The 26,106-nt window shown below is 58.0% G+C and overlaps 2 protein-coding genes across 8 annotated transcripts; one reads left to right on the forward strand and one right to left on the reverse strand.

The window, feature by feature from the left end:
- Window positions 1–60: 60 nt before the first annotated feature.
- On the reverse strand, window positions 61–17,710 carry ZSWIM7 (zinc finger SWIM-type containing 7). 6 transcript variants are annotated; one of them, XM_006138700.4, is made up of 7 exons: window positions 17,588–17,653; window positions 12,857–12,937; window positions 12,261–12,359; window positions 9,676–9,697; window positions 5,966–6,068; window positions 2,930–3,034; window positions 61–382 (listed from the first exon to the last, which is right to left on the reverse strand). In XM_006138700.4, exons 3-7 carry the CDS (start codon window positions 12,334–12,336, stop codon window positions 272–274), a joined length of 417 nt encoding a protein of 138 aa, XP_006138762.1. In that variant the 5' UTR covers window positions 12,337–12,359; window positions 12,857–12,937; window positions 17,588–17,653; the 3' UTR covers window positions 61–271. The 6 variants fall into 6 exon arrangements, with proteins under 6 accessions (XP_006138762.1, XP_075760480.1, XP_006138765.1 ...); XM_075904365.1 differs by having other exon boundaries at window positions 17,502–17,623; XM_006138703.4 differs by lacking the exon at window positions 12,857–12,937 and having other exon boundaries at window positions 17,588–17,710.
- Window positions 17,693–24,267, forward strand: TTC19 (tetratricopeptide repeat domain 19). 2 transcript variants are annotated; one of them, XM_075904359.1, is made up of 10 exons: window positions 17,693–17,882; window positions 18,976–19,079; window positions 19,858–19,968; window positions 20,505–20,543; window positions 20,739–20,795; window positions 21,082–21,143; window positions 22,040–22,134; window positions 22,590–22,744; window positions 22,959–23,121; window positions 23,931–24,267. In XM_075904359.1, exons 1-10 carry the CDS (start codon window positions 17,738–17,740, stop codon window positions 23,975–23,977), a joined length of 978 nt encoding a protein of 325 aa, XP_075760474.1. In that variant the 5' UTR covers window positions 17,693–17,737; the 3' UTR covers window positions 23,978–24,267. The 2 variants fall into 2 exon arrangements, with proteins under 2 accessions (XP_075760474.1, XP_075760475.1); XM_075904360.1 differs by having other exon boundaries at window positions 17,702–17,882; window positions 23,936–24,267.
- The last annotated feature ends 1,839 nt before the right edge of the window (window positions 24,268–26,106 follow it).

Below are 26,106 nucleotides of genomic sequence, written 5' to 3' on the forward strand. Positions count from 1 at the left end.
GAACCAGAGCAGCTGGTGAGAGGACGGGCACTGGCGTCTCCAACGTCTCACCTAACAGCATGAGAGTTCATTACATTTATTACAACGTGATGTGACTCACTCGTACACCGGCCAGGGCTGCCCCTTCACTTCCAGCCTAACGGCAGCTTGGGAAGAAAACGCAGAGCCCGGCTCGCTGTTCCTGCGGCTTGGGGACGTCAGCGACACGAGTGGATGTATCTCAGAGGACGCATGGGCAGGGCAGGTCATGTTAGCATGTGGTCCATGGGCTTCATCCTTCCTCCTCTTCCAGGAGGATGCTTGCCAGGTGCTGGTCAGAGACGGAGAGCTCTTGGCACACGCCTGCGGCCTGGCTGAGGTACACGGCCAGGAGGTGCTTACACTGCAAGGTACAGAGTACAGTGACAGGCCGGGGATGGCTGGGCTGTGCTTAAAGGGCTTCCTCTTGACCCCAACACGTCCCAACCTCGGACCGTGGGCACAAGCTGAAGAGCGGGTCAAGAACCCTCCCAGAACCAGCTGGGCCCAGGTCAACGGTGTGATCAAGGCAGAGTTCACCCCGGGCTCTTCACTGCATCTGCTCTGCAGGGTGTCCTGTGGGAGGTGTGTCAAAGACCAGACAGACCCAGGCTCACGGATGCCTGGCCTTGCTGCCCCACACCTGCCCCCTCCCAAGATCATGTCCAGGCCTTCCCTCCCTTGCTTAGCCTCTGCAGGCCCCAAGTCTCTTCAGCTCAAAGACACATGGTCCCAGGGAAACACCCCAAGCGCCTGGCCCTTCTAGTTGGTCTCAGGCCTCCTCCTGCGTCCGCTCACCTCTGCCACTTCCACCTTCTCCAGTTTTGTTTTCCCCTCAAGTGGGAGACACAACAGGACACTTGGAAATGGCAGAGGCGCTTAATGACTTTTGGTTTCAGTTTGCACCCAGACGGCTGGCGGCGACTGGACGCCTCGCACCGCGAACGCCAATGAAACTGGGGCCGGGTCAGAAGCAAAAATAAAAGAGCAAGTTAAAAATGCCTTAGACTAGGTGGATACCTTCAAGTCACCACGGCCTGAGGAAATGCATCCTACAATACGCAAGGAGCTGATAGAGGAGGGATCTGAGCCTGTAGCTTTCATCTTTGAAAAATCATGGAAGTGATTCCAGAAGACTGGAAAAGGGCAAATCTAGTGCCCAGCTATAAAAAGGGAAATAAGAACAACCCAGGAAACTACAGACCGGTCAGTTTAACGTCTGTGCCAGGGAAGATAACGGAGCAATAATTAAGAAATTCATCTGCAAACATCTGGGAGATGATAAGGTGATAGGTAAGAGCCAGCTTGGATTTGTACAGAATAAATCATGTCAACCCAAGCGGATGGCTTTTTTTGACAGCATAACCAGCCCTGTGGACAAGGGGGATGTGGTAGATGAGAGTTATCTAGATGTTAGAAAGGCTTTTGATTCAGTCTCACATGACATTCTCATTAATAAACGAGGGCAATACAGTGTAGCTGGAGCTGCTACACAATGGGTACAGAACTCATTGGATAACCACGCCCAGAGAGCAGCTGTCAATCATGGAGGGTCACAGTCATGCTAGATGGGCAAACCAAGTGGGGTTCCATAGGGATCGGTTTTGGGACCAGGTCTGTTCAGTCGCTGCAGTGATGTGGCTAATGGCACAGAACGTACGTTTACAAAGTTTGCAGCGGACGCCAAGCTGGGAGGAGCTGCGGGTTGGAGGACGGGGTCGTAGTTCAGAATGATCTGGACAAACTGGAGAAATGATCTGAGATAAAAAGGTTGAAATTCAACAAGGACAAATGCAAAGGACTCCACTGAGGGAGGAACCCATGCAGAATTGGGCAATGACAGCCTAGGGAGAAGCATTGTGGGAATGGCCCAAGGGGTCAGAGTGGATCACAAGCTAAATATGAATCAACAGCGTGACACTGCTGGAGAGAAAGTAAATAGGATTCTGGGCTGCACTGCCAGGAGTGTGGGAGCAGGGCACGAGAAGTCATTCTTCCGCTCTCCTCTGCACCCATTAGGCCTCAGTTGGAGTACTGGGTCCAGTTCTGGCTGCCACGTTTCAGGAAAGATGTGGAGAAATTGGAAAAAGGCCAGAGAAGAGCAACCGAAATGATGAACGGTCCAGAGGACATGAGCGAGGAGAGAAGACTGAAAGAGTTGGGTTAGAAAAGAGAAGACTGAGAAGGGACAGGATAGGCCAGATATCTAAAAAGGTGTTACAAGGAAGAGGGAGAAACATTGTCCTCCTTGGCCTCTGAGGATAGGACACGAAGCAACGGGCTTAAACTGCAGCCAGGGAGGTTTAGGTTGGACATCGGGAAAAACTTCCTGCCTGTCAAACACTGAAATAAGTTGCCCGGTCAGAGTGAAATTGCCCAGGGAGGTTGCGGTATCTCCATCTCTGGAGATATTTAAGAGCAGGTTGGACAGACACCTCCCAGGGATGGGCTAGACTCTAGACCGTGCTTGGTCCTGCCGGGAGGGCAGGGGACGGGACTTGCTGACCCCACGAGGGCCCTCCCCATTCTATTCCAGGACTCTCTGTGAGATGCCCTCTGCCCCAGGGTGTTAGCCAGAGGCCCGCAGAGTGGGCCCCGTGGGAAGTGAAGTAGGAAGCAGCGCTGGGCCCTGCGTCCTCACCACTGGATCAGCCCCGGGCCCTGCTGGCCAGTGTGCTGGACTTCAGTGCACGAGGCTCCCCTTCGGAGCCCCAGATCAGGCAGAGCCCCAGGGCCACGGCTCTCCACAGTTGTGAACCGTCCCCCTTCACCCCAAACCAGCGCTGCCCTGGGAGATTGCCCCACCATTTCACCACCTCGCCTTTCCTGCCTTGCACAACCCCGGCTGTGAAATCCAGCGCAGGGAGGTGTCTGCACAGCCCGGCCCCGTGCGGGGAAGGCGGCTGCTTACCAGGAGGCTGTCGTTCTTCCGCAGGACGGAGAAAGCAAACGCCGGGCACGTGCAGAAGTGGCAGGCGGCGTAGCAGGTGTACACTTTGCCCGAACTCCCGAGGACCTGGCAGAGAGATTCACAGGGTGGGCTCGGGAAACGGGGGAGGGGAGGCGCTTCTCCCTGCCCCTTGGCTCCGAACGCCCTGCCAGGCAAACGGCAGCAGGACGGGGCGCGTGGAGCTGCGCAGCCCGAAAGGGGCCCTGGACTCCGGCACGTTCCTTCCAGAACCCCCCTCACGCTCGCGGGCGGCTGCTGGGCCTATTCCACGCAGAGGCCGCTGGGTCCGCTCCTGCTACTCGGGCGATTGCTGCCCGAGGGAAATCACCCCCCAGCGAGGCCGGAGGCAAACCTGGCTCAGGCCCCGTGGAGCATTTCACACATCAGGGAGCGGAGCAGGCAGGGGAAGCAGCAACTTGGGCGCTGGTCATCTTGAAAACTGTCCGACAAACGGCAGAGCCAAGGGGCCGGCTGGGCCCCGTCCCCCACAACTAGCTTCCAAGGGGCCACAGCATGCCCCGACGTCCTAGCAGCCCACAGACCTGCCCCCATATCCTGCCTACTTATCCACGCTGCCCCCAGCTTCCAATCGGTAAAAGCCCTCAGGGCCACCCAGACCTTCAGCCCCCTCCCCCCAGCAAGTGGCCGTGGGGCTGGGCGGGGCGGACAAACTACTCGCCTCTTCTGCCGGACAAAGGGAGTTGTGAGCCCAAAGGACGGGGGCTAGAAATAACCCAGCACGGAGCCCTGGCTGGGGACGGTTCACCGCCAGCTGCGGTGGCCGAAAGCCATGAGGGGATCTGGCCATCTGGCCGCACACGCAGCTGCAGGTGTTTGGCTTTCTGCCTTCTCTGTGCCGGGGCCGGCTCCGGGGAATGCCTCTGCCTCTATTCCCATGGGCCGCCCTTCCCTGGGAGTCCAGGAGTAGCCTCGGGCAGGAGGCTCAGCCTGGCACGGATGCCAGGAAAGTTCGATGCTCGGTCCCCTTTTCCGGGGTGAGCCAAAGCAAGGTGGAATCCCCGGCCCGAGTTGTACTGGACCCTGCCCAAGGTTGGGGAGGGCTGGCCAACCTCGGCCGGGGGGGGAGACTAGGCTAGTCTTAAAATCTAGAGGATGAGTGACAGAAATCACAACCAATCAAACCTGCCTCAATCCTGGGCCCGCCCCCCCGGCCCAACTCCTCTGAAGTGAGTGACCCGGCGGTAGCGATGCCGGTTCAGCCCCCCCGGGAACGCCCCTCCCCACTGGCCTCCCATTGACAAAGGAGGAGCCTGCCCAGAGGCCCACTAGAGCCAGCCACGCGGCCCTACAAGCAGCACTGGGGGCTGCTGCTCAGGCCCACGGGCTTGAGGAATCCGGTCTGACCGGTAGGTCCCCCCTGCCCTCTGGAACCCCTCCCGTGCCCTGAACATCCGGCACCGGTGGCCTCCTTCTCTGGGGCCCAGGGACCTGCTGGCGCCCAGCCCTGCTCTTAGTGCAGCGACCCAGAGAGCCTGTGGCAACGGCCCAGCCTCCGGTGGGAGGATGGCGGGGGGGGGGGGGGGGGGGTGCTTGGGCTCTTCCAACGCTCTTCGGAGGCGCAGCAATGGGGACCGGCACCCTCTGCTTACCCCCCGCAGGCACGGCGTGGAGCGCCCCCGCAGCCCCTCCTGAGACAGGTCTCAAGGCTGGCCCCGGAGGGTCCCGCTCTGTGGGGCAGAGGCATTGGGATCCCAGAAGCCCAGGGCTGGCAGACAGCGCCAGAGTCACCGAGTCCAACGCCCCCTCCCCCAAGCAGGACCAACCCCAACTCAACCAGCCCAGCCAGGCTGTGTCAAGCCGGGACTTACACACCTCCCGGGATGGAGATTCCACCCCCCCCCCAGGGAACCCAGCCCAGCGCTTCCCACCCGCCCAGGGGAATCGTTTGTCCTAATCTCCAACCTAGACCTCCCCTCCCCCGCGGCAACTTGAGCCCATTGCTCCTTGTTCTGCCACCTGCCCCCACTGAGAACAGCCTCTCGCCATCTTCTCTGGAACCCCCCTTCAGGAGGTTGCGGGCTGCTCTCAAATCCCCCCTCACCCTTCGCTTCTGCAGACTAAACAAGCCCAACTCCAGGGGCACAGGGAGCCTCTCCTCGTAGGACAGTGCTCCGACCCCCTCGGCATTGTTTGTTGCCTTCCGCTGGACTTTCTCCAGTTCATCCACATCCCTTCTGCAGCGGGGGCCCAGAACCGGGCGCAAGGCTCCCGACGTGGCCTCACCAGAGCCGAACAAAGGGGAACGACGACATCTCTGGCTCTGCTGGCCACGCCGCTAGCCCTCTTGGCTACAAGGGCGCACTCTTGACTCACATCCAGCTTCTCAGCCGCCGTAGCCCCCAGGCCCTTTTCTTTGTCAGGCCTGCGCTTCTCTGCATGGCTTTTTGTGACACAGAGCCACGTCCACGGGGAGCTGGACTTGCCCCCGCTCCTACCCCCACCCGTCCCCTAACCAGCTTCCAGACAGCAGCAGAGTCACCAGACCACCTCCTCAGCAGGGCAGGGGAGTGGCCCCCCCCGGTAGCCCACCCTGCAGGCACAGCGTTCAGGACCCTGGGGAATCAGAAAAAGGCATCGAGGCTTATTTGGCAGAGCTGGGGCCCTGACACAGCTCCTCTGCCTTTCCCCAGGGACAGGAGCGACCCAGGGCGCCGAGGGATACGATCAACGAGGGGAAACGCCCTGCTAACACCGCTACCCCCAGGGGCACAGGGAGCTGCTCACACAGAGCAGATGAATGGCCTTGCATGGGAGTGCCGGATGCTCCTCTGGGAGGTGGCGTGCAGGCCCTGAGCCATGCGGGTAGGTTCCCACTTAGCACGGCTGCTCTCCTGGCCCGTTTGAAGACTTCCCCACCTCCCCAAGGGGCTGAGAAGCAGCCAGCGTGCCGCCTGACTTCCCGTGGCAGGGGGCCAGGCAGGCACAGCGCCCGACAGGGACCCGGCGCGCGAGCCAGGAGAAACACATGGTCCCTACCTGGTACACGGCCCTTCCGCTAGGAGACACCACCCGGGAGACTGAGTGCTGGTCAACCAGATCCAAGGCCGCCACCGCAGACGAGCCAAATATGAATTTCAGCCTGGAGTAGAAGCGCTCACTGGGTTAGGCAGCGTGTACATGGAGGCTGCCCCGACCCGCCATGCCCGGCGCCCCCCCATGGAACCTGCTTAGGAGCAGGGGAGCACAACGGTCATTCTCGCGCCTTCGGGTCCCCCGGCCCCAACTGCAGAGACACCCGGGGCGGCAGCACCTGGCCTGGGACATGACGCGCCCTGGCAGTTTTCAGAGTCCCACGTCCAGGGGGGAGGGAGAGAATCGGCGAGGGACTCTGCCCAATCACAGCAACCCCCAGGAACTTTCAAACCCCCAGGAGATTTTGTGTCCAGTGAATGTTTCTCTTTAAAAGTGACGGTTGCTTTGATTTACCTGGGGAGGCCACGTCCCTTCCCTGGTGCCATGACCTGGCCAGCAGCCCAGGCCAACAGCGAGAGGCCCGGAGAGTGAAAGGGGCAGAATCTCTAGGGGGAAAAGGAGCAACAGGCCGGGGATGCGCACGTGGATTTTAGGCACGGCCCGTCGGCTCTCCGGACACAAGGCGTCCGTCATGCAGGTAAGGGGCTGCCCCGAACAGGGGGATTCTAACTTGACAGTGTCCCTTTATGGCGGGTGGGGACCTTTTTTGGGTCTGGGGCTGCTGCCCCACAGAAAAATCAGTTGGGGCCACACAGAAGTGAAAAGCAAAAAAACCCCAAAACCTGACCCCTCAGGCCCCTCACTGAGAAGCAGAAAGACGTTCTCCGGATTCCCCTTGCACACTAGCGCCGGGGGGGCACAGGGCTAGTAGATTTTGTGAGTCTCCCCATAAGCTAAAAATGAAGGGTTCAGTGTGTGTGTGTGGGGGGGGGGGCTGGACGGGGATGCGTGGTCTGGGCAGGAGGGTTGCAGGAGCAGGCTGGGAGGGTGGTGGGGTGCAGGAGCAGGTTAGGGAGTGGATGATGCTGGTGCAGAGTCCAGGCAAGCCAGGGGCCGGATCTGTCCCCCAGGCCTTAGGTGCCCCATCCCACTTTATGGGGTGAGCCCAAGTGAGGCACAAAGGAAGGAGGCGCAGGCTTCGTTTGCCTGCAGGCAAGTCTGCGGTAGGTTCCCCACGTGCAGCCCAAGGCCCCCAGCAGCCGAGTCTACACGAGACCCTGCAGGGAGCTGCCGTCATGGCAGACACAGGGGGAAACTGGTCAGGAAAGCATCAGAAGAGCCGGGCGTGGTGGCATGGGGAAAAGGAGATGGTGAGTCTGGCGCTGCTCAGCGTACGCAGGGGGGCCAAGGGCCAGTCAGTCTGGAACCCTGCCTCCAGCTGGGACCAGCGCCTGCAGCCTCACCCCACGGAGGCTGTTGAGTAACGGGGGAGCGAGGAGACGCCTTCCTGCCCCAGGAGAATGAGCTCGCACTGGCTCACAGTGGTCACATCCCTCGTCCTCTGCCCTGCGGACGGCCACACCCATGGGCAGCGACTCGGCCCCTACCCGCTGCTTCCTGCTCACATTCCAAGCGCTGCAGCTGATCCGAGTTGTTCTGCCCCCCAGCCGGGCGGCCGCCCAGGAGAGAGTTTCCGTAACTCTCCTCCCTTCCCCCGCCGCACCCCTGCAGGCTGGCTTTTGTCTGCCCGTGGGAGCGGTCACGTAGGGCTCGCCAATTAGCTGTGTGCCAGCGATGGATACCTGAGCCCTGCGCCTATTGTCCCAGCACTCAAGAGGCTCAAAAGCTATTCTGGAGCTGAACATCCTGCTGCGTTGAACGCATTCCAGAGAGTTCAGCGGTAATAAAGATAAGCTTTAGGGCCCTTTTATCCACAGAGAAAAATCCGAGCAGGCCGGGTCAGTCACAAAAGTCAACAATAAACAAGGAGATGCAACAAGGGACGGGGGAGAAACAAGAGCCCAAGGAAGCAGAAAGGCCTCTTATTGTGGGAAGAATATGCTTGAGCCCGTTGACGCACGAGGAATCCGAGACAGAGCTGCATGAACCCCAGGCCGTCAGCCCCAGTGATTACTGGCCGAAAAGCCGGACCTGTGCTTGGAGAGGCAGAAATTCAGAGCAAACAGGGCGTGATTTCATCAGGGGAAAGGGTGGGAGGGTGGGAAGGATTCCCAGCATGACCCGTTCCTTAGTGAGTCAACGGAGGCTGACGGAAATACACTTCAAAGGCCCTGGCAGAGATTTTGAAGATTTTCCCCCCTAAACGTCATTCTATCAAGGTGCCTCTTTGTGCTACAGGCGATAACTCAGAGGCCAAGCCGAAACGCAGGAGGGGAGAGGCAGAACAGATGCAGGAAGAGAATTAGAGTATTCCCGGGGCCAGAGGGCGCTCGTGGGACTGGGGTGAGGTGCCAGAAGCTAATCAGCTGTTCTTAAGCTATCGCTGGGATCCCAGGAAATTAACTTCACTGTTTGCAATTCGATTCTTTCCCCTCCCCTTCACTTTGGGGCGCCAGAAAGAAATCAGCGGTTTTGACATCTGTCCATCAAGATCAAACCCTTTCCAGCCAGTTAACCTTTAGCTTCAACCCGTTAAGTGGGACCCCGCTCCTGGGCCCCACTGCTTCCTGCACTTGGGGCTGCCGGCTGCCCCCCGCCTCCACTGGGGCTGCTAACTGCTGCTGTGGGGGGGGCAGTTCCTGCTACCCAGGAAGCATCACTCGGGGGGGGGGTGGGGGGATGCCACTGTGTCTGAGTGAATTGATTGGTCAGTCTGGGGTCAACCCCCCTAAAACCGTGGTTCAGTTCAAGCCAAACCTGGTTTTTGTGGATTTTTTCTGAAACAAAAATGCCCCACAATTTACTTTCAATTGAACAAAATGTTTCATTGAACCTAAACCACTTTTTGTGTGTGTGGGGGGGGGGGGCTCACCAAGAGACTTGAGTTTTCTCCATGGTTTTCCACCTCAGACTCTTCACAGAATTCAGCCCCACCTTGTGAATGCTTTCAATGCCCCCCTCGCCCCCCAATGCATTTTCAATCCAATTTACTGGGTGTCAGAACCATCTGGGCCAATTACATCTACCAGGGCCACGCTGCGAACCCGGCGGCTGTGGGGGGGGCACGTTCCTGGGCTCAGATCACAGGGAAGCCAGCCCCAGCCTTCCTCTTCCCGGCAGCAATGGGATTCTCAGCACGGCCGTCCAGGCGCCGGTTATTTTGGGGGGCTGTATTTCGAGGCTTCTCTTTCCCCCTTTTAGCGCCACGTTGACCCTCTGGCTTGGACAGAGAGGGGCACCCAAAGACACTGCTGTGCTCACCCTGGCATTAGGGTGGCCGGAGACGGGGAGCTCTGGAGGGCAGTTTGGGAGGAGGCCCTCACAGATAAGTTCTGGTTTCATTACCCCGGGCTGAATCTGGCCGTAAGACTCTGGAGACACCTGCCAGGCCCCTCGAGGGCTAATCCATCGGAGCTCTGCATGCTTTCCGAGTCTGGACTGTGGTGGGGATTGCTGAACCCGAAGCGCCCCAGGGAACCTCCCCAAGCAGACAGCTTGGACACCCACTCTCCCCCGCCAGAAACGTCGCTACGTTTCCCCAGGCAGCGGCTGCTGCTCCACCAGAAAACGACCTCAGGCCGCGGAGGGAGAAAAGCGAACTACCCCGCACTCCTACCCCAGGCCGGGCGAGGAGCAGCGCACAGCGGACTTACGCCAGCAGGAGCTCGTCAGGCACTGCAACAAGAACACAAAGACATTTCATTGCTACACCCGTTGCCAAAGAGCCTCCGAAAAGGGCTCCTTTGTCCCTCCCCCGAGCCCACGCAGGGTTGCCCCTTACGGCCATCAGCCACCGAGACACGCAGGGAGCAGGACGATAGGGGAGAGAGTTCACAACGCACAACCCCAGAGACGACAGGGTCAGAACGCCAGGCAAAGGCTGTAGTGAGAAGGGCCCTGTGACTGCCAAGAGCACGCCAGGCCACCCGCCCTGATTAAAAACAGGTAGACGTTGCACTGGGGGAAACGCTGCTGGCAGGGCGCCAAAACCAGTGCGGATTTTGCTGACTCCAGGTTGCTGGGCTGGAAAGGTTTCGGACTCGTCGTCTCACGAGATCCAGGGGCCGACAGTCACGTCGCTGGGTTCTAGCTGCTGTTTCAGCAGACGCCCCTTCTGTCCTGGGCCCCGCTCACAGTTCTGCAGATACACCTCAGTCTTGCTCGGTCACCGGCCCCACTCTTCCATGTGGACGTCACGGAGGGGCTGGGACTTTAAATCGGGACAGCTGTGCAGGTTTTAAGTCTCACGTATGTGCCGTGGCGGATGCTGGAAAAGTCCGCTACCCGTACTCAGTTTGGATAATGAAACCGGACTGGCTGGTTTCATGGTGTTGCTCTCAGGTCCCAGTACAATGCTCCCAGCGTTCCAGGGAGGTGTTTACATTAGGGACGTAAGTGACTAGTCAACTATCCGCTAAGCAAATGCAAAAGCAAAAGCCAATGCTTATTGGATACTCAACTAGGGACTCGACTAGTTGCTTCTTCTCTTCTCACTGCCTCTATTAGGGAGAGGAAGCAAGGGGGGAGCAGGATCCGGTGCTGGGGGGAGGTGGGTTAAAAGCTGGTGGTTCATTTCAAAAGCAGAGGACACAGGGCATACGCTTTACACAGAACCCTTTATACAAAAAATCATACCTAGATCTTGGATCTCAACAAACCTGACAGTGTCCAGCAGCGATGGGAACGGGTAACTGGTCACCCAGTGAGCATCACCCTTAACAGACGGTGCTTATTGGGTAATGGTTAACTGGCACCTGGGAACAGTCCCTCTGAGCCCCTGTGCAGGGCTGGAAAAGACTGCCCACTCTCCCCCCACTGCTGGCTGGAGCAGTCCCCCTGCCTGCGGTGGGAGGGGGCACTCAAGTCCCTCCACCTGCCCCCCCTTTAAATCAGTGAACCATTTACACACAGCGTTTAACTTTACGTTTAACCAGTGACCCAATGAAACGGGATGTCACATCCCCAGTCTCCCGAGTGCCCTACACTGAGCTCTGACTATCAGTTCAGTCGCGGGGGCTGTTCAAATGCTAACTGGCTACCCAGCACCACTCCCCTAAATGGGGGCGGTTAAAGGGGTTCCCCGTATTTCGGTTTCCTTTCGTTCTGGCTGAGGCTGAACATATTCTTTAACCAGCCACTCCAGCTCTGCCGGCACCCCTTGGTCTATTTGCCATGTAAGCGGCTACCACGGGCGTCTGTCAGCATGGGTGGCAGAAATCGCACAGCCGCGCTGCGTGCCGCGACTCACAAGTGCTCTCCTACCAGCCGCTCTCGGTGGCCAGGACCCGCCCCCTGGAAACGCTCACCACGCTCAGGGGCACAGCCCCCTCTGCTGGCTAGTTGGGAGAATGTAACAGTTCTGTACAGCGGGTGGTTTGTCACCGGCTGCCAAGGCAGTGAGCCTGCGAGCTCCCAGAAATACAACAGCCATGGAGATGGCGTCTGGGGAATGATATGCAACGTACCATTCCCATTCAAGAGTCCTCTCTCCATGACCGAGGCCGGGTCTACACTACACCAAAGGTCGGCTTCAGGTGCGGAATTCTAGGGACGTAAAAACTGCCAGCGAGGAGTTCCGGCGTCGACAGGGTCGCCCTCCTCACCCGATTTATCGACTGCCGCAGCATGGATCTTCCTCAGGGTCTAGACATGGCCCGACGCCATAAGCAACTTTCGACACTGAAGCAGAGCTCCTTTGAGCTAACTGTGCAGCATAAAGATTTCTACCCCTTAGAGCCTCAGAAAGTTGGCCTAGCAGAGGTGCACCTGAGAGTACATCTGAGCCACAGGCAGCACAGTCTGGAAGGTACAGAATGGAACATTTCACAATACTGGCTGGCCAATGCTGCTGACGTGAGATGCTCCCAAGCACATACAAGACAGTCTAAGTTTTCCAAAGTGACTGGGGATTTGGGTCACCGTAAAAGAGCCCCATTTCCAGAGGGCAAGCACTCAGCATTTTCTGATGCTCCAGCCCTTCTAAGTTCTGGGAAGACTACGTATTCCTTAGACATCATGGGCCTCCGAAGACCTGAGGAAGTTACGCTGACCTGCCTGAACGCCTGATCCCCAGAAAACAATGACACGATTGTCATTTATACACCACCAGGGTGACCATGCCTCTTTTCCGACGGTGGCAGCATGTTTTTTCATATAAGCTCGCCACGCTTTTCAGTGTCTTATCCAAGCTACGACTGCCCCACAAACACCCCACATGACCCTGCGTCTCACCACGTACCGTGCGACGTCTCCTGGAAAGCCTTTTTTATCTCTCTCAAAAGCTCTTCTGCCACTGCAGGCAAGGTGGCCTCCATCTCCTTCGACACTCAACCGAGCCCTGGAATCAAACGGGCAGAGAGATGGTAGATACAGTAACTAGAAAGACAGTTTGTCAGGGTGACGGCTGATTTCAAGCCCCCGCCAAGCCAAGGGAAGGGAGCTGTCTATTTCTTAGATTGTGTCTTCAATGACATTTTCTTAATCCAAGGGGTCTTCCCAGCATTTGGAAAGCATGGCCCCACAATCACAAAGGGTGTCTTGCATTCCCTGAATCCTTGCAGAATAGGATACTGGATGCCGGCAGGGTCCTGCTCTCAGTCCTCAATTAATGGGTCTGTATTAGACCCGCTAAATCAAACACTAGAAGATTGACTCTGGAAGGTCGATCTTCTCCTAAGTATAGAAGTGCCCCGATTGATTGATCTCACAAGGGCATTAGGTTACGACTCAGTGACTCCCATGTCACCAGGGCACAGCGGGGGAAGGAATCAGCTCTCCCAGGTCACAGAGGAGCACGCTCTAACCACTGAGCCATTCTTCCTCTCCTGCACCCACCTGAATTCCAGGCAGCCAGCTCAATGCCTTACAGCAGGTGTCAAAGAGCAGACTAGACCCAGCACCAAGCAGCAGCAGGCTCTGGGAAACAAAGAAGAGAGAGAGAGAAAAGAGGAAAAACAAAAAGAAGATTTGGAGGAGAGGGAAGTGATGAGAAAGGAAAGGGGGAGGAAAGGGGAGAAAGCCAATGCAAGGGCCACAGAAATATAAAAGGGGGAAGGGAAGATAGTGGGAACGAGCGACCATGAAACATGGGGACTGAATCCATCCACTGCCCAGATTTAGGGGCACTAAGGCTCTTACTAAGCCCAGCTCAGTCCCCTGGCTCCTCCCTCTGCCTGCTCCCCCAGGCCATCCTGGAGGAAGAGCTTCCAGTCTGGTGGGACCCCCGGCACAGCCTCCTGGGAAATGTATTTCTTGGATCCACTGCCTGTGCTTGCTTTATGTTGCAGCTAGTGAACGCAGGGAACATTGTGGGAACTGTGCTTTTCATGCCCTAGCACGGCGACAGGGGATTTAGGCCATCGAGTGCCAGCAAAGCCCCTTCGCCATGTATACTGGCCAGAGCACACAGTCTCAGCGCCAAAGGATAAATGGACACAAATCGGCCCTCGGGAATGGGAACGCACATATACCTGCAGGGAACACTTCGGCCTCCCTGGACAGCCAGTGGTGGATCTGAAAGTGGCTTCCTTCTAGAAAGAACTTCAAACCTGGATTCCAAAGGGAGGCAGTGGAACTGGAATTCATTTGCTAATCCAACACCATCCATTTAGGACGGACTAAGGATCTCATCTGGTTAACGCATTACAAAGGCAATTCCCCCTCTCTGGATAGTCACATCTCCAGACCAAACGTTGTGAACGACCCACTCCCACACTGCCTTGATTAGCTTCATTAACACAAGCAACTTCTTCCATATATAGACTCCTGCTTCTGTAACTTCCACTGCAATGCATCTGACAAAGTGGGTTCCACCCATGCAAGCGTATGCCCTAACACCGTGGTCACTAACCAGGAGATCTTGGCGCCTCTGACGGGTGATCTTGACTAGCCTAGCCAAAAGGGTATTATTAAGTGCAGCACATCAACTGCCCCCTCCCCACTGCTGAGCACCTCCTGCCCTTAGCCCTGCAGCTGCCTCCCCACACCTCTGGGAGCCTCCTGAGGTGCAGGGCAGAGGAGGGGGGTGCTGATGTCAGGGTGCCCTCTCTCCCATCCTGTAGTCTATCTCCACAGATCAGAGGGGGGCACAACAGAGTGTCGGATGGAGGGAGTTTGCTGGCTGCCTTTGGGAGTGATGCAGGGCCAGGGCGGGGCTGAGCCTGCCTTAGCCCCACTGCACCACCACCCAGGAGCCACCTGACCTAATCAGTGTCCAGCTGGAGCCAGCTCTGAACCTCTGCCCCAGCCACGAGCCCCCTGGACCCAAACTCCTTCCCAAAGCCTGCACCTGAACCCCCTCCTGCATCCCAACTCCCTGCCCCAGGCTCAGCTCAGAGCCCCCTCACACTCCAAATCCCTCAGCCCAAGACCAGAGCCTGTGTCCCATCCCTGTGCCCCTGCCTGGTGAAAGGGAGGGAGGACAGAGTGATCAGGGGCAGGGCCTCAGAGAAGGGACATGAAGGAGGCAGGGCCAGGGCAGTTGGGTTTGAGGTAGATCTTACACTGCACTTGAATTCAAAAAGTGATCTCGTGCTTAAGAAGGTTGGAGACCCCTGCCCTAATACATAAGTAGGGACCCTCAGGCCCAGGGGCCCCAACTGGCCCCCGAGGCTCAGGGATCCCCCTGCATTGGGGAGTCTGTGCTGGCACGCTAGATCCCCTGCTACCCACCTGCAGGGCTGGAGCACACAAAACCTATAGCCTGGGCCCTCCAGGCTCTGGTGGGCAAGGGGAAAGTGGGGAGGGTCTTTCTCCGTCTCAGTCAGGGGCTCGTCACTTTGTTTCTCACTTGTGTGTGGCTCCTGACTGAGTTTTCGGTGGGTCAGCGGCCCCTGACCCAAAAATGGTTCCTCCCCCCACTGTGCTGGGTGCCCTTTCCTCCCGCCTTTGCCTTGTCTTATTGGATGTAAGCTGTTTGGGACAAGGCTGTTCCTTGCTATGGGTTTGTATAGCCCCTCCCACTCTGTCCCCGCTGCCCGCTGGCCCCTGCAGACTTCTCCCGTAGGACGAAGGGGACTCCGGGAGGGGTTCTGGGCCACGGCGCAAGGCAGAATTTTGCGGAAATTCATGTACAGGGAGAATTTCCCACCTCCCTTCCGTTAGTCTCTAAGGTGACATAGGACTCCTAGTTTTTGCAAACACAGACCAACCCAGCGACCTCTCTGAACCTTGTCACTATGCAGGGGAAAGGAAGTTAGCCACCGGCTTGGGCTTGTGGCAGCAGCTTACACAGAACAAGAAGAGGGCACAACCATGGCTACCAGAGTCCTGCCCTTGAAGCTCTGACCTGACTGATATTCTTGGGCCCAAGTCAGGTTAGGATTCCCCACGGCTCACTGCAGATTTGGGTCCCCAGTCCGGAGATGTTGCAGTTTAACCGAGTATCGCCAACTCCAGAGATTAAAAGAACTGATGATTCTGTGACGCCCCCACACCTCAAAACCAGGAGACTAATTTAAAACACAAGATTAAAAAAAAGGGGAGGTGGGCATTTTGTGTTCTGGTTTTTGAACAACCAGGGTGTAACTTTTCAAGGTTTCCGCCACCAAAGGGCCAAATAGCGCTAACCGTAGCGATCTCAGGTTTTGTAGGCTGGGAACGAGCGCGCTGCAACCTCATTCTCCACAGGCCGCGGCGCAGCCATCACATAGCCACTGACAAGAACCTGGCATCTAGCCACATTGGTGACCTAAAGCTCCATCACTGGATTCCCAGTCCCACCAAGCCACCCAGGAGACCCACCACCCCTTGATGTGAAGATGTAGCATGGCAAAAACGAAGAGAAACCAGCCACAGCAAATCATTTCGTGTTGCCTGGCAACTCCTCAAGACAAGCAAGAACTATTAGTCTTTCCCAGGGGAGAAAATATAATAGTTCTCGGTTAGTTATTTAAAGAGGCCATGTGTTTGGCAAATGGAGAACTGGAGACAGTCTTAATGGCTGCAGTTTAAGCTCCAGATCCTGGGACTGTGACCTCTGGAGATATTAATATTGATGTCTCTGAAATTAGACATTAGATACAAACACACCTCATTGTAGCATGTCTCATTACATATGCCAGCTGGCGTTAAATATAGTCAGAGATCTTGCCAAAACGGGTGCATAACCTCAGAGACTATGGTTGCCACTTTTCTAATTGCTGGTAACTGGTCCCTTAGGGACCCGCCCCTGCTCCTTCCCCCAAGGCCTCTCCCTCTCTCTACCTCTTCCCTTCCTTACACCCTTCTCCTTTGGTTACTGGGTGGATCACCTATCCCCACCTCAGCTGTACTCCCTCTCCTTTAAGCTATGGCAGGAGCTGCTGCAGCTTTCAAGGATCCTGCCTGCAGAGAGGAGGTGGCCTTGGCTAAGCCAAGGCTGGCAGGGGCTAATGAGCTGGCGTCTCCCCCCACCCTGCAATAACTGGACTATTAGTATCCAGTCAGTACATCTAGCCAGACACTGCCAAGTCCCCTTTTCAACTGGCTTTCTGGTCAAAAAACCAAGCACCTGGCACCCCTAAAAGGCACCCAAATGAAGTCAACCCCTGGACAGGTGGCAACCCAATCAGAGACAGCGCCGCTCCTCAAGCGATTCCACCCCAGAAAGGGAGGAGCGAGGCAGGAGACACATGGGGCTTCCCGGTCAAACTCTGCAGCCGCAGCTTGTCAATATTCGCTTTGTCCTCCTGGCTAGCAGCTGGGGACTGGCCACAGAGGGGCCTCCACAGCCCCCCCAGACCACCAAGCCACCGCTCCCCGGCCCCCTGAATGCCCGGGCCCCGCTGTGCTCTGCAGAGGGGCAGGCAGAAAAAGATGGACCAGGGCCTGCTGGGCCAAGCCCCTCTGGGGGTCGTGGGGGCCAGGCCTGCCTGTGCAGCCACACAGCATGCTGGGACATGCCCCTCTCTGTGGGGGGGCCCCTGCAAAGCATGCCGGGACATGCCCCTCTCTGTGTGGGGGGCCCTGCAAAGCATGCCGGGACATGCCCCTCTCTGTGTGGGGGGCCCTGCAAAGCATGCCGGGACATGCCCCTCTCTGTGGGGGGGCCCCTGCAAAGCATGCCGGGACATGCCCCTCTCTGTGTGGGGGGCCCTGCAAAGCATGCCGGGACATGCCCCTCTCTGTGGGGGGGCCCCTGCAAAGCATGCCGGGACATGCCCCTCTCTGTGTGGGGGGCCCTGCAAAGCATGCCGGGACATGCCCCTCTCTGTGTGGGGGGCCCTGCAAAGCATGCCGGGACATGCCCCTCTCTGTGTGGGGGGCCCTGCAAAGCATGCCGGGACATGCCCCTCTCTGTGGGGGGGGCCCTGCAAAGCATGCCGGGACATGCCCCTCTCTGTGGGGGGGCCCCTGCAAAGCATGCTGGGACATGCCCCTCTCTGTGGGGGGGGGGGGGCTGCAAAGCATGCCGGGACATGCCCCTCTCTGTGTGTGGGGGGGCTGCAAAGCATGCCGGGACATGCCCCTCCGTGAGGCCGCAGGGCATGCTGGGACGTACCTCGCCCCTGTGCCGCGGGGCATGCTGGGAGGGGACGCGCCTCCCCGCTCCCAAGCCCCAGGTGCGGGGCCCGGCTCGAGACCCACCTGCTCCCGCGCTCCGCGGCGAAGCGGTCACATGACCTGGACGCGTCACTTCCCCTTGGCCCCGCGGCGGGTCACTTGAATTCGCCACTTCCGGCGGGCAGGTCACATGACCAGAGACGGCCGGGCGCCCTCCCGCGTCACGTGACCGCGATGCTGGCGGCGCTGCGCCGGGGGCCGGGGCTGCTGGCGGCCGCGGGGAGACTCTGGCGCGGGGCGCGCGGGCGGGGCCGGGGGGCGGGGCCCCTGCGGGCGCGGAGCGGGCCCGGCCCCGCGGGAGTCCTGGCCGCCCTGGCAGGTGAGACCCGAGGGGGGGGGGGCTAGTTATGGGGGCGGGGGGCCAGGGGGGGCTAGTTATGGGGGGGTGGGGGGGGCTAGTTATGGGGGCGGGGGGCCAGGGGGGGCTAGTTATGGGAGCGGGGGGCCGGGGGGGGCTAGTTATGGGGGGGCCGGGGGGGCTAGTTATGGGAGCGGGGGGCTGGGGGGGCTAGTTATGGGGGGGTGGGGGGGGCTAGTTATGGGGGCGGGGGGCCAGGGGGGGCTAGTTATGGGAGCGGGGGGCCGGGGGGGGCTAGTTATGGGGGGGTGGGGGGGGCTAGTTATGGGGGGGCCGGGGGGGCTAGTTATGGGAGCGGGGGGCTGGGGGGGCTAGTTATGGGGGGTCGGGGGGGGCTAGTTATGGGGGCGGGGGGCCGGGGGAAAGGCTGTTGGGGTCAGCTAGCAGGGAGCTGTCGGGGCCCCGGGACTGGCGGGGGGGTTCATGGAGGGGAGGGGCCTGGCAGGCAGGTGGGAGGAGACCGACACTGAGGCGGCTATTGGGGGGTAGCTGTGCTTGGCCTGTGGGAAGGGGGGGAGGGGAACCGACAGGGCTAGGAGGGGGCAGGCCATGAGGTGGAAGTCTGGGGGGGGGGCGTTGTTTGGGCAGGACTCTGGGGAATGGGAAACCTCTTTGCATGGGGGTGAGGCAGAAATGGGGGGAGGGGCTGTTACAAGTAAGTGGGAGAGGGCGGCAGCACTGGGTGGGTGACTCCAACAAGCTGAGCTGAACCTGCTGTTTGAAAGGCGAATCCCCATCCTGGGCCCAGAAGAACAAAACCCCTTCAGCTGTCTCCACACAGCAGCGCTCCTAATACAGGAGGCCCCCGACTTGTGACCGCCCGAATTCCGACCCCCCACGTTCCAACCCCCTTCACTTAGAACCGTTTTTTTAAGGGCAGAAGGGGCCGGAAACCCGATTTACGTCCTCGGCCTGCATTTGTGACCGGGCACGGTGCCTATCCTAAATGAGCATTCGAGTTACGACGCCCCCAACTTATGACACTTCCCAAGGAACCAATCACGTCGGAAGTTGGGGGCCTCCTGTACATCCCGTCAAATGTTTCTCTTCCCAGCTTTCTCCTTGTTCTCTAAAAATGCTGAGGAAGAGGAAAGGACCCGGGAAGGGGAGAGTGCAGGAACTGAAGACTCCATTATATTCCTTTTGAAAAAAGCCAAGGTGAGCTCCTGAGCCCCTGGAGAACTGCTAATTGTGTGTGCTGGGCCCCAACAGCTTTACTCAGTGACCAGGACTGCCAGCTTGTTACACAATTAACTTGTTACATACAGTGATGGCAGGGAAAGAAGCATGCTGGTGTGGTGGGGGAATTGCTGGGAACGTCCACTGCGACAGCTAATGGGAGGCCTGTTGTGAGATGAATTCAGGGCTCTCGGCCACCCATCCAGGTGGATGAGCCCATCCAGACTCGGTACGTAAGAGGCTAACTTATAAGCGTGAGCTACACGTGGCTCCAGCTCCTGGGGAGTGACCGCCCCGCGTTGCTGCCTCTGTGTCCCACGGAGCGGGGTAGCAGACAGGAGCCAGTGCGTGCTGGGAACTGTCTTTTAAGCCAGCTCCCTGCGCAGGCCAGCTCCAGCGGAGCTGGTTACTGCCCCTTGTGTAATCATTTAACCACTCACATTTTCAGCAGCTCCACGGTTAGCAAATGACTCTCATTTTAACATCGTTAGTCTAGATGCACGAGCAAGGGAGGGTGCCCAAGCATCAGCATTGAGGAGTCTTTAAGGCAGCCAGAGCTGACCTGCTTTTCCCAAGTCACTGATCAGGGCAGCATCTGGCAACGTGTGCTGGTCTCTCTCTGCTCCTGTGAGCAGCATCAGGCCAGGTGTGGTCACCTGCCCGGTGGTGCCCTTTCTTGGCCTGCCACTACGCTGGGCACACCTCCACCTGCCGGGGTCTCTAATCATCCTAGATTGTCCCTCCTCTCCCCTTCCAGCTCAGCATCATGAAGGGCGAGCTTGAGGAAGCAGAGCGGATTCTGCATCAAGCTGCTAGACTCTCCCATCAGTCGGACAACAAGAGAGCCATCATCTACACCTATGACCTGGTAATCTTCGGAAGGCTTTGGCCTCACAGCTGTGAGGATGTGTCTCTGGGCTCAGATTTATTCATCATAAATGTGTCAAGCTACGTGGCTGCTAGGATTTTATCACGTGGCTGGCTGGAGTAGCAGGCAATGTTCCCTCTGATTTTTTTCTTTATATGTGCGGAATAAATTTTAAGTGCACCAAGGCATGTGGGGAGGTGCACCACCAATAGAAACACATACTGTTGGCTGTGGGCGCTCTGCCAATCAGCTGGGTAGCAGCTGCTTCTGTCCTGGGCAGCTGCCCAAGCGCACACTTTACAGGGAACACTGATCGCGGGGCCTGGACTTCCTTCCAGTCTTGTTTTCATATTCCTGTTACTTCCCTGGTCCTCCGCTGGGCCGTGACTTCAGCAGCTGGTAACACGTGTTTGCTGCGGGGGAAGTTGCAGGCAGAGAGAGGAAAATATTTTGTGCACATCTGCCCCAGTGTCGGCGGTGGCTCGGCATGGTGAAGCTTTGCCATCCCTGAGTTCTTTCTCCTGCTTCTCTTCCAGATGGCGAACCTTGCGTTCCTGAAGGGCCAGCTGGACAGCGTGAGTAAAGTCCTGTCACTTGAGTCTGTGAAGAGCCCTGTACTTGTGAGAGCTTCCGAGGGCTGCCTACAATGTTAAGTATTGCTGGGTTATGCGAAGGGATTCTGCTAAGGCTTGTGCGAGGAATAGGTTCCCGTCCTGCCCCCAGCTAAACCCAGGCGTTGGCTCTTTAACATCCTCTCTCTCTTGTTCTAGGCAGAGAAGCTCTTTAAAGCAACAATGAGTTTCTTGCTGGCGGGGGACATGAAGCAGGTAAGGGCGTGTCTCCAAGGGCTTCCTGCGGGGCGCGCGGTTCCCCAAGCCGCTCGGGGAAGGTTTGGCCAAGCATCTGCTGCCAGTGGCCTTGCACCACCCCCGCTGGCGCCTCCTCGGGGGAGCTGCTGGTACTGGTGTAGCAGTGAGCTTCCCTGCCATTCAGTGGAGGCATTATCTTGGCCCGTGCCTGGTCTCCGAGGAAGCAGCGATTCTGCTGTAAGGGTAAAGAGGAGCGAGTGTGGCCGCCCACTCCAATGTGTCTTTGGTTTCTTCCTCCCGGCAGGATGACAATGCCATCATTGAGATGTCCCTCAAGCTGGCCAGTATCTATGCTGCTCAGAACCAGTGAGTACTGGCGTGAGACTGCAGGCCAGCTGGCTAGCTCCAGGGTACTGGGGATGTAAATAACCATTACAACGGGAGACTTGTTAAATGGATAAAATTAGACCCCTTGGCGGGCAGGCAGATGGCAGCCAGGGCCAGATTCCTGCCCACTCTCCCGGGCTGTTTCAGAGCAGCCTGGGTCCTGCCTGATGGCCCCGCACAGCTGGGCTCAGGATCCCGCTGGGTCTGGATCCTGCCTGGCCACCTGGGCCACTCCAGTGTGGCCGGCTGAACTCAGCCAGGGCTGCAGCCATCCCGCCGGTTGCCCGGTAAGCATTCCAATCAGACTCCTGCTTGCTGGCCAACCGGTTAACCTTGTGCACCCCTACAGGAGACCAGTGGCGATCTGGGGGCAGGGGAAGCTTCTGAGCCGTTGATCGGGGGAGAGGCCCCCTGTCGGCGGGGGAGGGGTTCTACCAGCTCAAGGGGGAAAGCAGGAGGGGTCCCCATCCTGCAGGAGATTCTCAACAGGGACACCTCAAAGTCGGTGTCTTCCTGCTTGTGAGGCATGTACTTAGCAGCTGGGCGAGGCCCTGCCAATCTGCGTCGTCCTCTCCAGTTAGGCCACTTGGGTCTTACAGAGAGAACCCCCAGAACGGCCACGTGCCCTGGGGCTCTGGAGCAAAGGGCAGCAGCAGGGCCTGCTCCCTCCTGTGCCCTGGAGGCACTGCCCTTGTGGGCAGGACGCTTCTCCAGAGGGCTCCGATCCCAGGGCCTGTTTGCTGAGGGGGCCAGGAGGGCAGGGGAGGGTCCCACCAGGAAGCCACTTGCCCCCAGGAATGCCCATCTTGTGGAGGTAGTGAGCTAACGTGGGGTGAGCGCCCGGGCTCCACTGAGCCCTGCCCTTTGCCCTGCAGACACCAGCTGGCTCTGGCTGGCTACGAGTTCTGCATCCAGACCCTGGACGAGAAGATGGCCAAGTACAAGGACCTGTCTGAGGACGTCCTCTCCGGTAGGAAGCTCCTGCTGGCTTCAGTGCGGCTTCCCCCCTCGCCACTGGCGTCTTGCCTCCTACGGCCCTTCCACCCGTTCCCTCGCTGGCTTCTCCCCAGCCATTGCCCCTTCTTAGATCGGGCCTTGTTTCCTCCACCACCCCTACGGTCCAGCCTTCTCCGGCTCTCAGCCCAGGCTGTTCCTTGCGGCCTGTGCCGCGCTCTCTCTGTTTGCAGTTCAGCCACGGGCAAGGCCGAGATCGTGGCTGTCCTGAGAAGCGGTACGGGGGAGGCCTCTTGTACAGGGCTCCTTTCTCAGGAGGGTGAGGCTCTGGCCATAATCTCAAACCTGACCCTTTGACGGTGCTTGGCAGGAATTGGGAAGAATCCCCCCTGGGGGTCTGTCTTGTGGCTGTTCCTCCCCACTCCTGAGCGCAGGGGTACTGCGTTGACCCCTCGCTTTTCCCGCCCACAGCGGAGGAAAGAGCCAACACGAATCTCCTGCTTGGTCTGAGCCTGGACTCGTTTGGCCGCTACCTGCTGGCCAATAAACAGCTGCCTAGGGCCCAAAGAATGTACGAGCGGGCGCTGCAGATCTCGCTGGAGGTCCAGGGAGAGATGCATCCCCAGGTGAGGAGAGGGGGTGGGGGACGATGGGCTCGGGAGGAGTGAGCCAGCATTGTACCCTGTTGTGTTCATCCAGGGGGCGATGCTTTGAGACTCTGGTGCTGGTTGGGCAGCGGTGGGCTGGGGAAGCCCCGTGTCCGCCTCCCCCGCGGTTAAGTTCTAAAAGCAAAAACCCACCTGCCCCGGCCCTAAGCCTCTTGTCCCCGGCCTGAGGCAGACTGTGGTCCTGCTGAGCGACTTGGCCACGGTGCTGGACGCCCAGGGGCGCTATGAGGACGCCTACACGCATGGGAAGAGGGCCTTGGACTTGGCCAAGCAGACAGCACACCCCGAGGAGCACATGGTGCTGAATAACCTGGCGGGAATTCTCATGCACCAAGGTAAGTGACCTGCCTGGCAGTTGGGTCAGGCCTAGGACTCTCCTGGCTGCAGGGGGGGGGGGGGGGGGGAGACAGAGCTCTAGCAGACCGGTAGCCCTGTTCTCTGTCCTGCTCTCAGCAGCCTTGGCTTGGGCACCATTTCATGCTGCCTTCCAATCTCCATGGAGCTGCCTGCACAGCTGGCTTGCAGGAGGGCAGCGCGCTGGGGGCAGGTGATGTGCCATTCAGGGGTTGAATTCTTACCTGCCCCTCCGCCACCCACACCCCTCCTACCCTTACAGCTGGGGCCTAGGGCTTGACAGAGTGCAGCGTGAATATCCCCTCGCAGGGCCACTGGGCTAAGCTGGCTGTTGCCCTGGTTCCATCCTGCCCACAGTTCATGTGCTGGAGAGACTTAGAATCCAAGACTTAGCCGCCAGCATGACTCTGCTCTGCCCCTTAAAGTCAGGGGCCCAGGTGGGGCTCTCAACTCTTAGCCAGGCAGGAATAGCTCCTGGCCTAGTGCTGCAGTACACAAGGCCACGCCCTGCCAATGAAGAGTGAATCACAGGATTCTGAGCTGGCTGGCCTGGAGGGGACTTGGGCATGTGCAGGGCAGCTGCTCATGCCCAAAGAATTATGCGGAAGGGGAGTGGAACAAAGCTGCAGGTCCTACCTGGTCTAGACCCTCCCGTTAAGCGCACACTCAAAGCCCGGTCCTCCCGGCCTTGTGCCCGACTGTTCCAAGTCGTACTTGAGTTGTAATCGCTCCAGGCAGGGCGTGGGCATAACTTAACCGGACGTTCACCCGGCCTTCCTTCTCTGCCAAGCGCAGAAGACTTTCTGCAGGCAGAACAGATGTACAAAGAAGCCCTGAGCCAGGCCGAACTGAAAGGCGACACGGCATCCGTTCAGCACATCCGACAGGAGCTAGCAGAGCTGGCCAGGAGAAGAAAGCAGTCCCGCTGATGCACAGAGGAGGGAGGCTTGAAGCCTCTTGGACTGAACTGCTGCAGCCACGGTGGCGGGTTTGGATTTTAGAGCACGGGAAGGCTAAGCCCTCTGTTTTAATTCCCCTTGGAAACAGTAACAATTACAAGGGGGGAGGAATGAGCTGCTGCTGGCTGGCTTTGGCAAACTCCAAATAAAGGTTTGAAGTGCTCCCTGCTCCGCGTGCACGTCTCCGCCCCGCCTTGTGCTTGGATTACCAAGTTGAAATGTCCCTGCTCTGCTTTAGGCTGCAGCGCCCCTGCACTCAGTGTTTATGTTGGCCCCAGGCTCAGAACTGTAGTGCCTTTAAAAACAAAAAAACAAACAAACCAGGGAGCCACCTGATGAGCCAGCCCATAAAACCATCCCCAGAGAGAGCAGGGCTCATGCCCAGCACAGCACCATGGAGATGTTTAGGTAGGTGGAAGGAGCACAAGGGGGGGGTGGGTGAGCAAAGAGAGGGAGAAGGAATAGTAAGAAGCAGGTTTGTGTCTGCTCTTAAGTGAGCATGACTAGGAGCTAGAAACCCAGCTGGGCCTGTATTAAATTTCCTTCTGCCTTCAGTTTAGTAGGGTCTTAGTGAGTCTGCACTGAGCCATGGCAGGGAAACATTGACCTGAGGCATGTAGCTGTTCACAAGGGGTATAGGAAAGTAATCTGTGTCCACAGCTGGACAGGCCATTGTGTGGAAAGATTGTCAAGTGGATCTGTACAGACCTGGGCCTCTAATAGGTACTGTTGCAAGGGCAGGCCTCGGCTGGGGCTCCTTCCTCAGCATCAGAATTATGCCACCTCAGGTGGGTCTAGAACCTGGAGGGCATCCGCTGTCTCCTAGCCATGTGCCCTTTAAGAAAAGCAGCAGGGACTAATGAACAGCGACGTGTCTCACTGAACAGATGTCCCCCAAGCGTCACTGGCTGACGGGGGTTACAGCTCTCTGCACCCCGTAAGGGGGAGGGACAGGCTGTGGCACTGTGCACAGTGGCTGGCCCAGGCGGCTGTTAGGGAATGCAAATCCTGCTTGGAGTGGGATAATGCAGTTGTCAGTTCCTTGGCTCTGATCGCTCTTTCCTGGAGAGTGAAGTACCTAGAGCCAGCACCTCTGCAGCACCCTAACTTAGAACCACCCTTGGTGGGGGAAAGGGTTGTTTCCTTGCCAGCTATGAAATCCAAAATATATTGTGCCAGGGAGCTGGCTCGTTAGCGGCTGCTTGTTAAAGATGTTACACAAGGCCATCAGCTAAACACCAGACACTTCCTGCTACAAGTGGAGGTAGTTCTCCTCCAAAGCAACAGGAACACCTCCCCGCTGTGGGCCTAGAGCAGCATGCAGGCACATAGGAGAACACAAATAGCCTTTGAACAGTTCATGGCACGCCTCTGTCCGAGACAGGGAAGTGGGCAGTTACACTAGGTGCAGCTAGCTTTGGGGTTGCAATATGGTGAGTGGAGAATTGTGTTAATCAGGGGCCCACCTACGTGTGATACGCACCTATACGCCCTGGCTGCGTCGAGAGTGGCAAGTTTTTCTGCAATGCACAAACTTGCTGTCTACACTGGCCACTTGATTTTGTGCAAAAGCCCTGACGTTCTACTGTCCGAAATTAGTGCTTCTTGCACAAATACTTTGATGCTCCCGTTTGGGCAAAAGCCCTTTTCTGGAGGGCCAGTGTAGACAGCTGAAAACTGTTTCGCGCAAAAAAGCTCCGATGGCGAAAATGGCGATTGGGGCTTTCTTCCACAAAACTGCATCTAGATTGGCACGGACGCTTTTCTGCAAAAAGTGCTTTTGTGGAAAAGCGTCCGTGCCAATCTAGACGCTCTTTTCTGCAAATGCGTTTAACGGAAAAGCTTTTCCGTTAAAAGCATTTGCAGAAAATCATGCCAGTCTAGACATAGCCCCCTAGTGTAAGTGGGCAGCAGAGCTATTAATTAAGGGGTTTAGGTTTGGTCCCTTCTCGCATGCAGAGCTTGGCCATCTAGCAGGTACGTGTTTACTAACGGAGGCCTTCTGCA

The sequence above is a fragment of the Pelodiscus sinensis genome, chromosome 21, assembly GCF_049634645.1.
Source record: "Pelodiscus sinensis isolate JC-2024 chromosome 21, ASM4963464v1, whole genome shotgun sequence".
In the NCBI taxonomy this organism is placed as follows: domain Eukaryota; kingdom Metazoa; phylum Chordata; order Testudines; family Trionychidae; genus Pelodiscus; species Pelodiscus sinensis.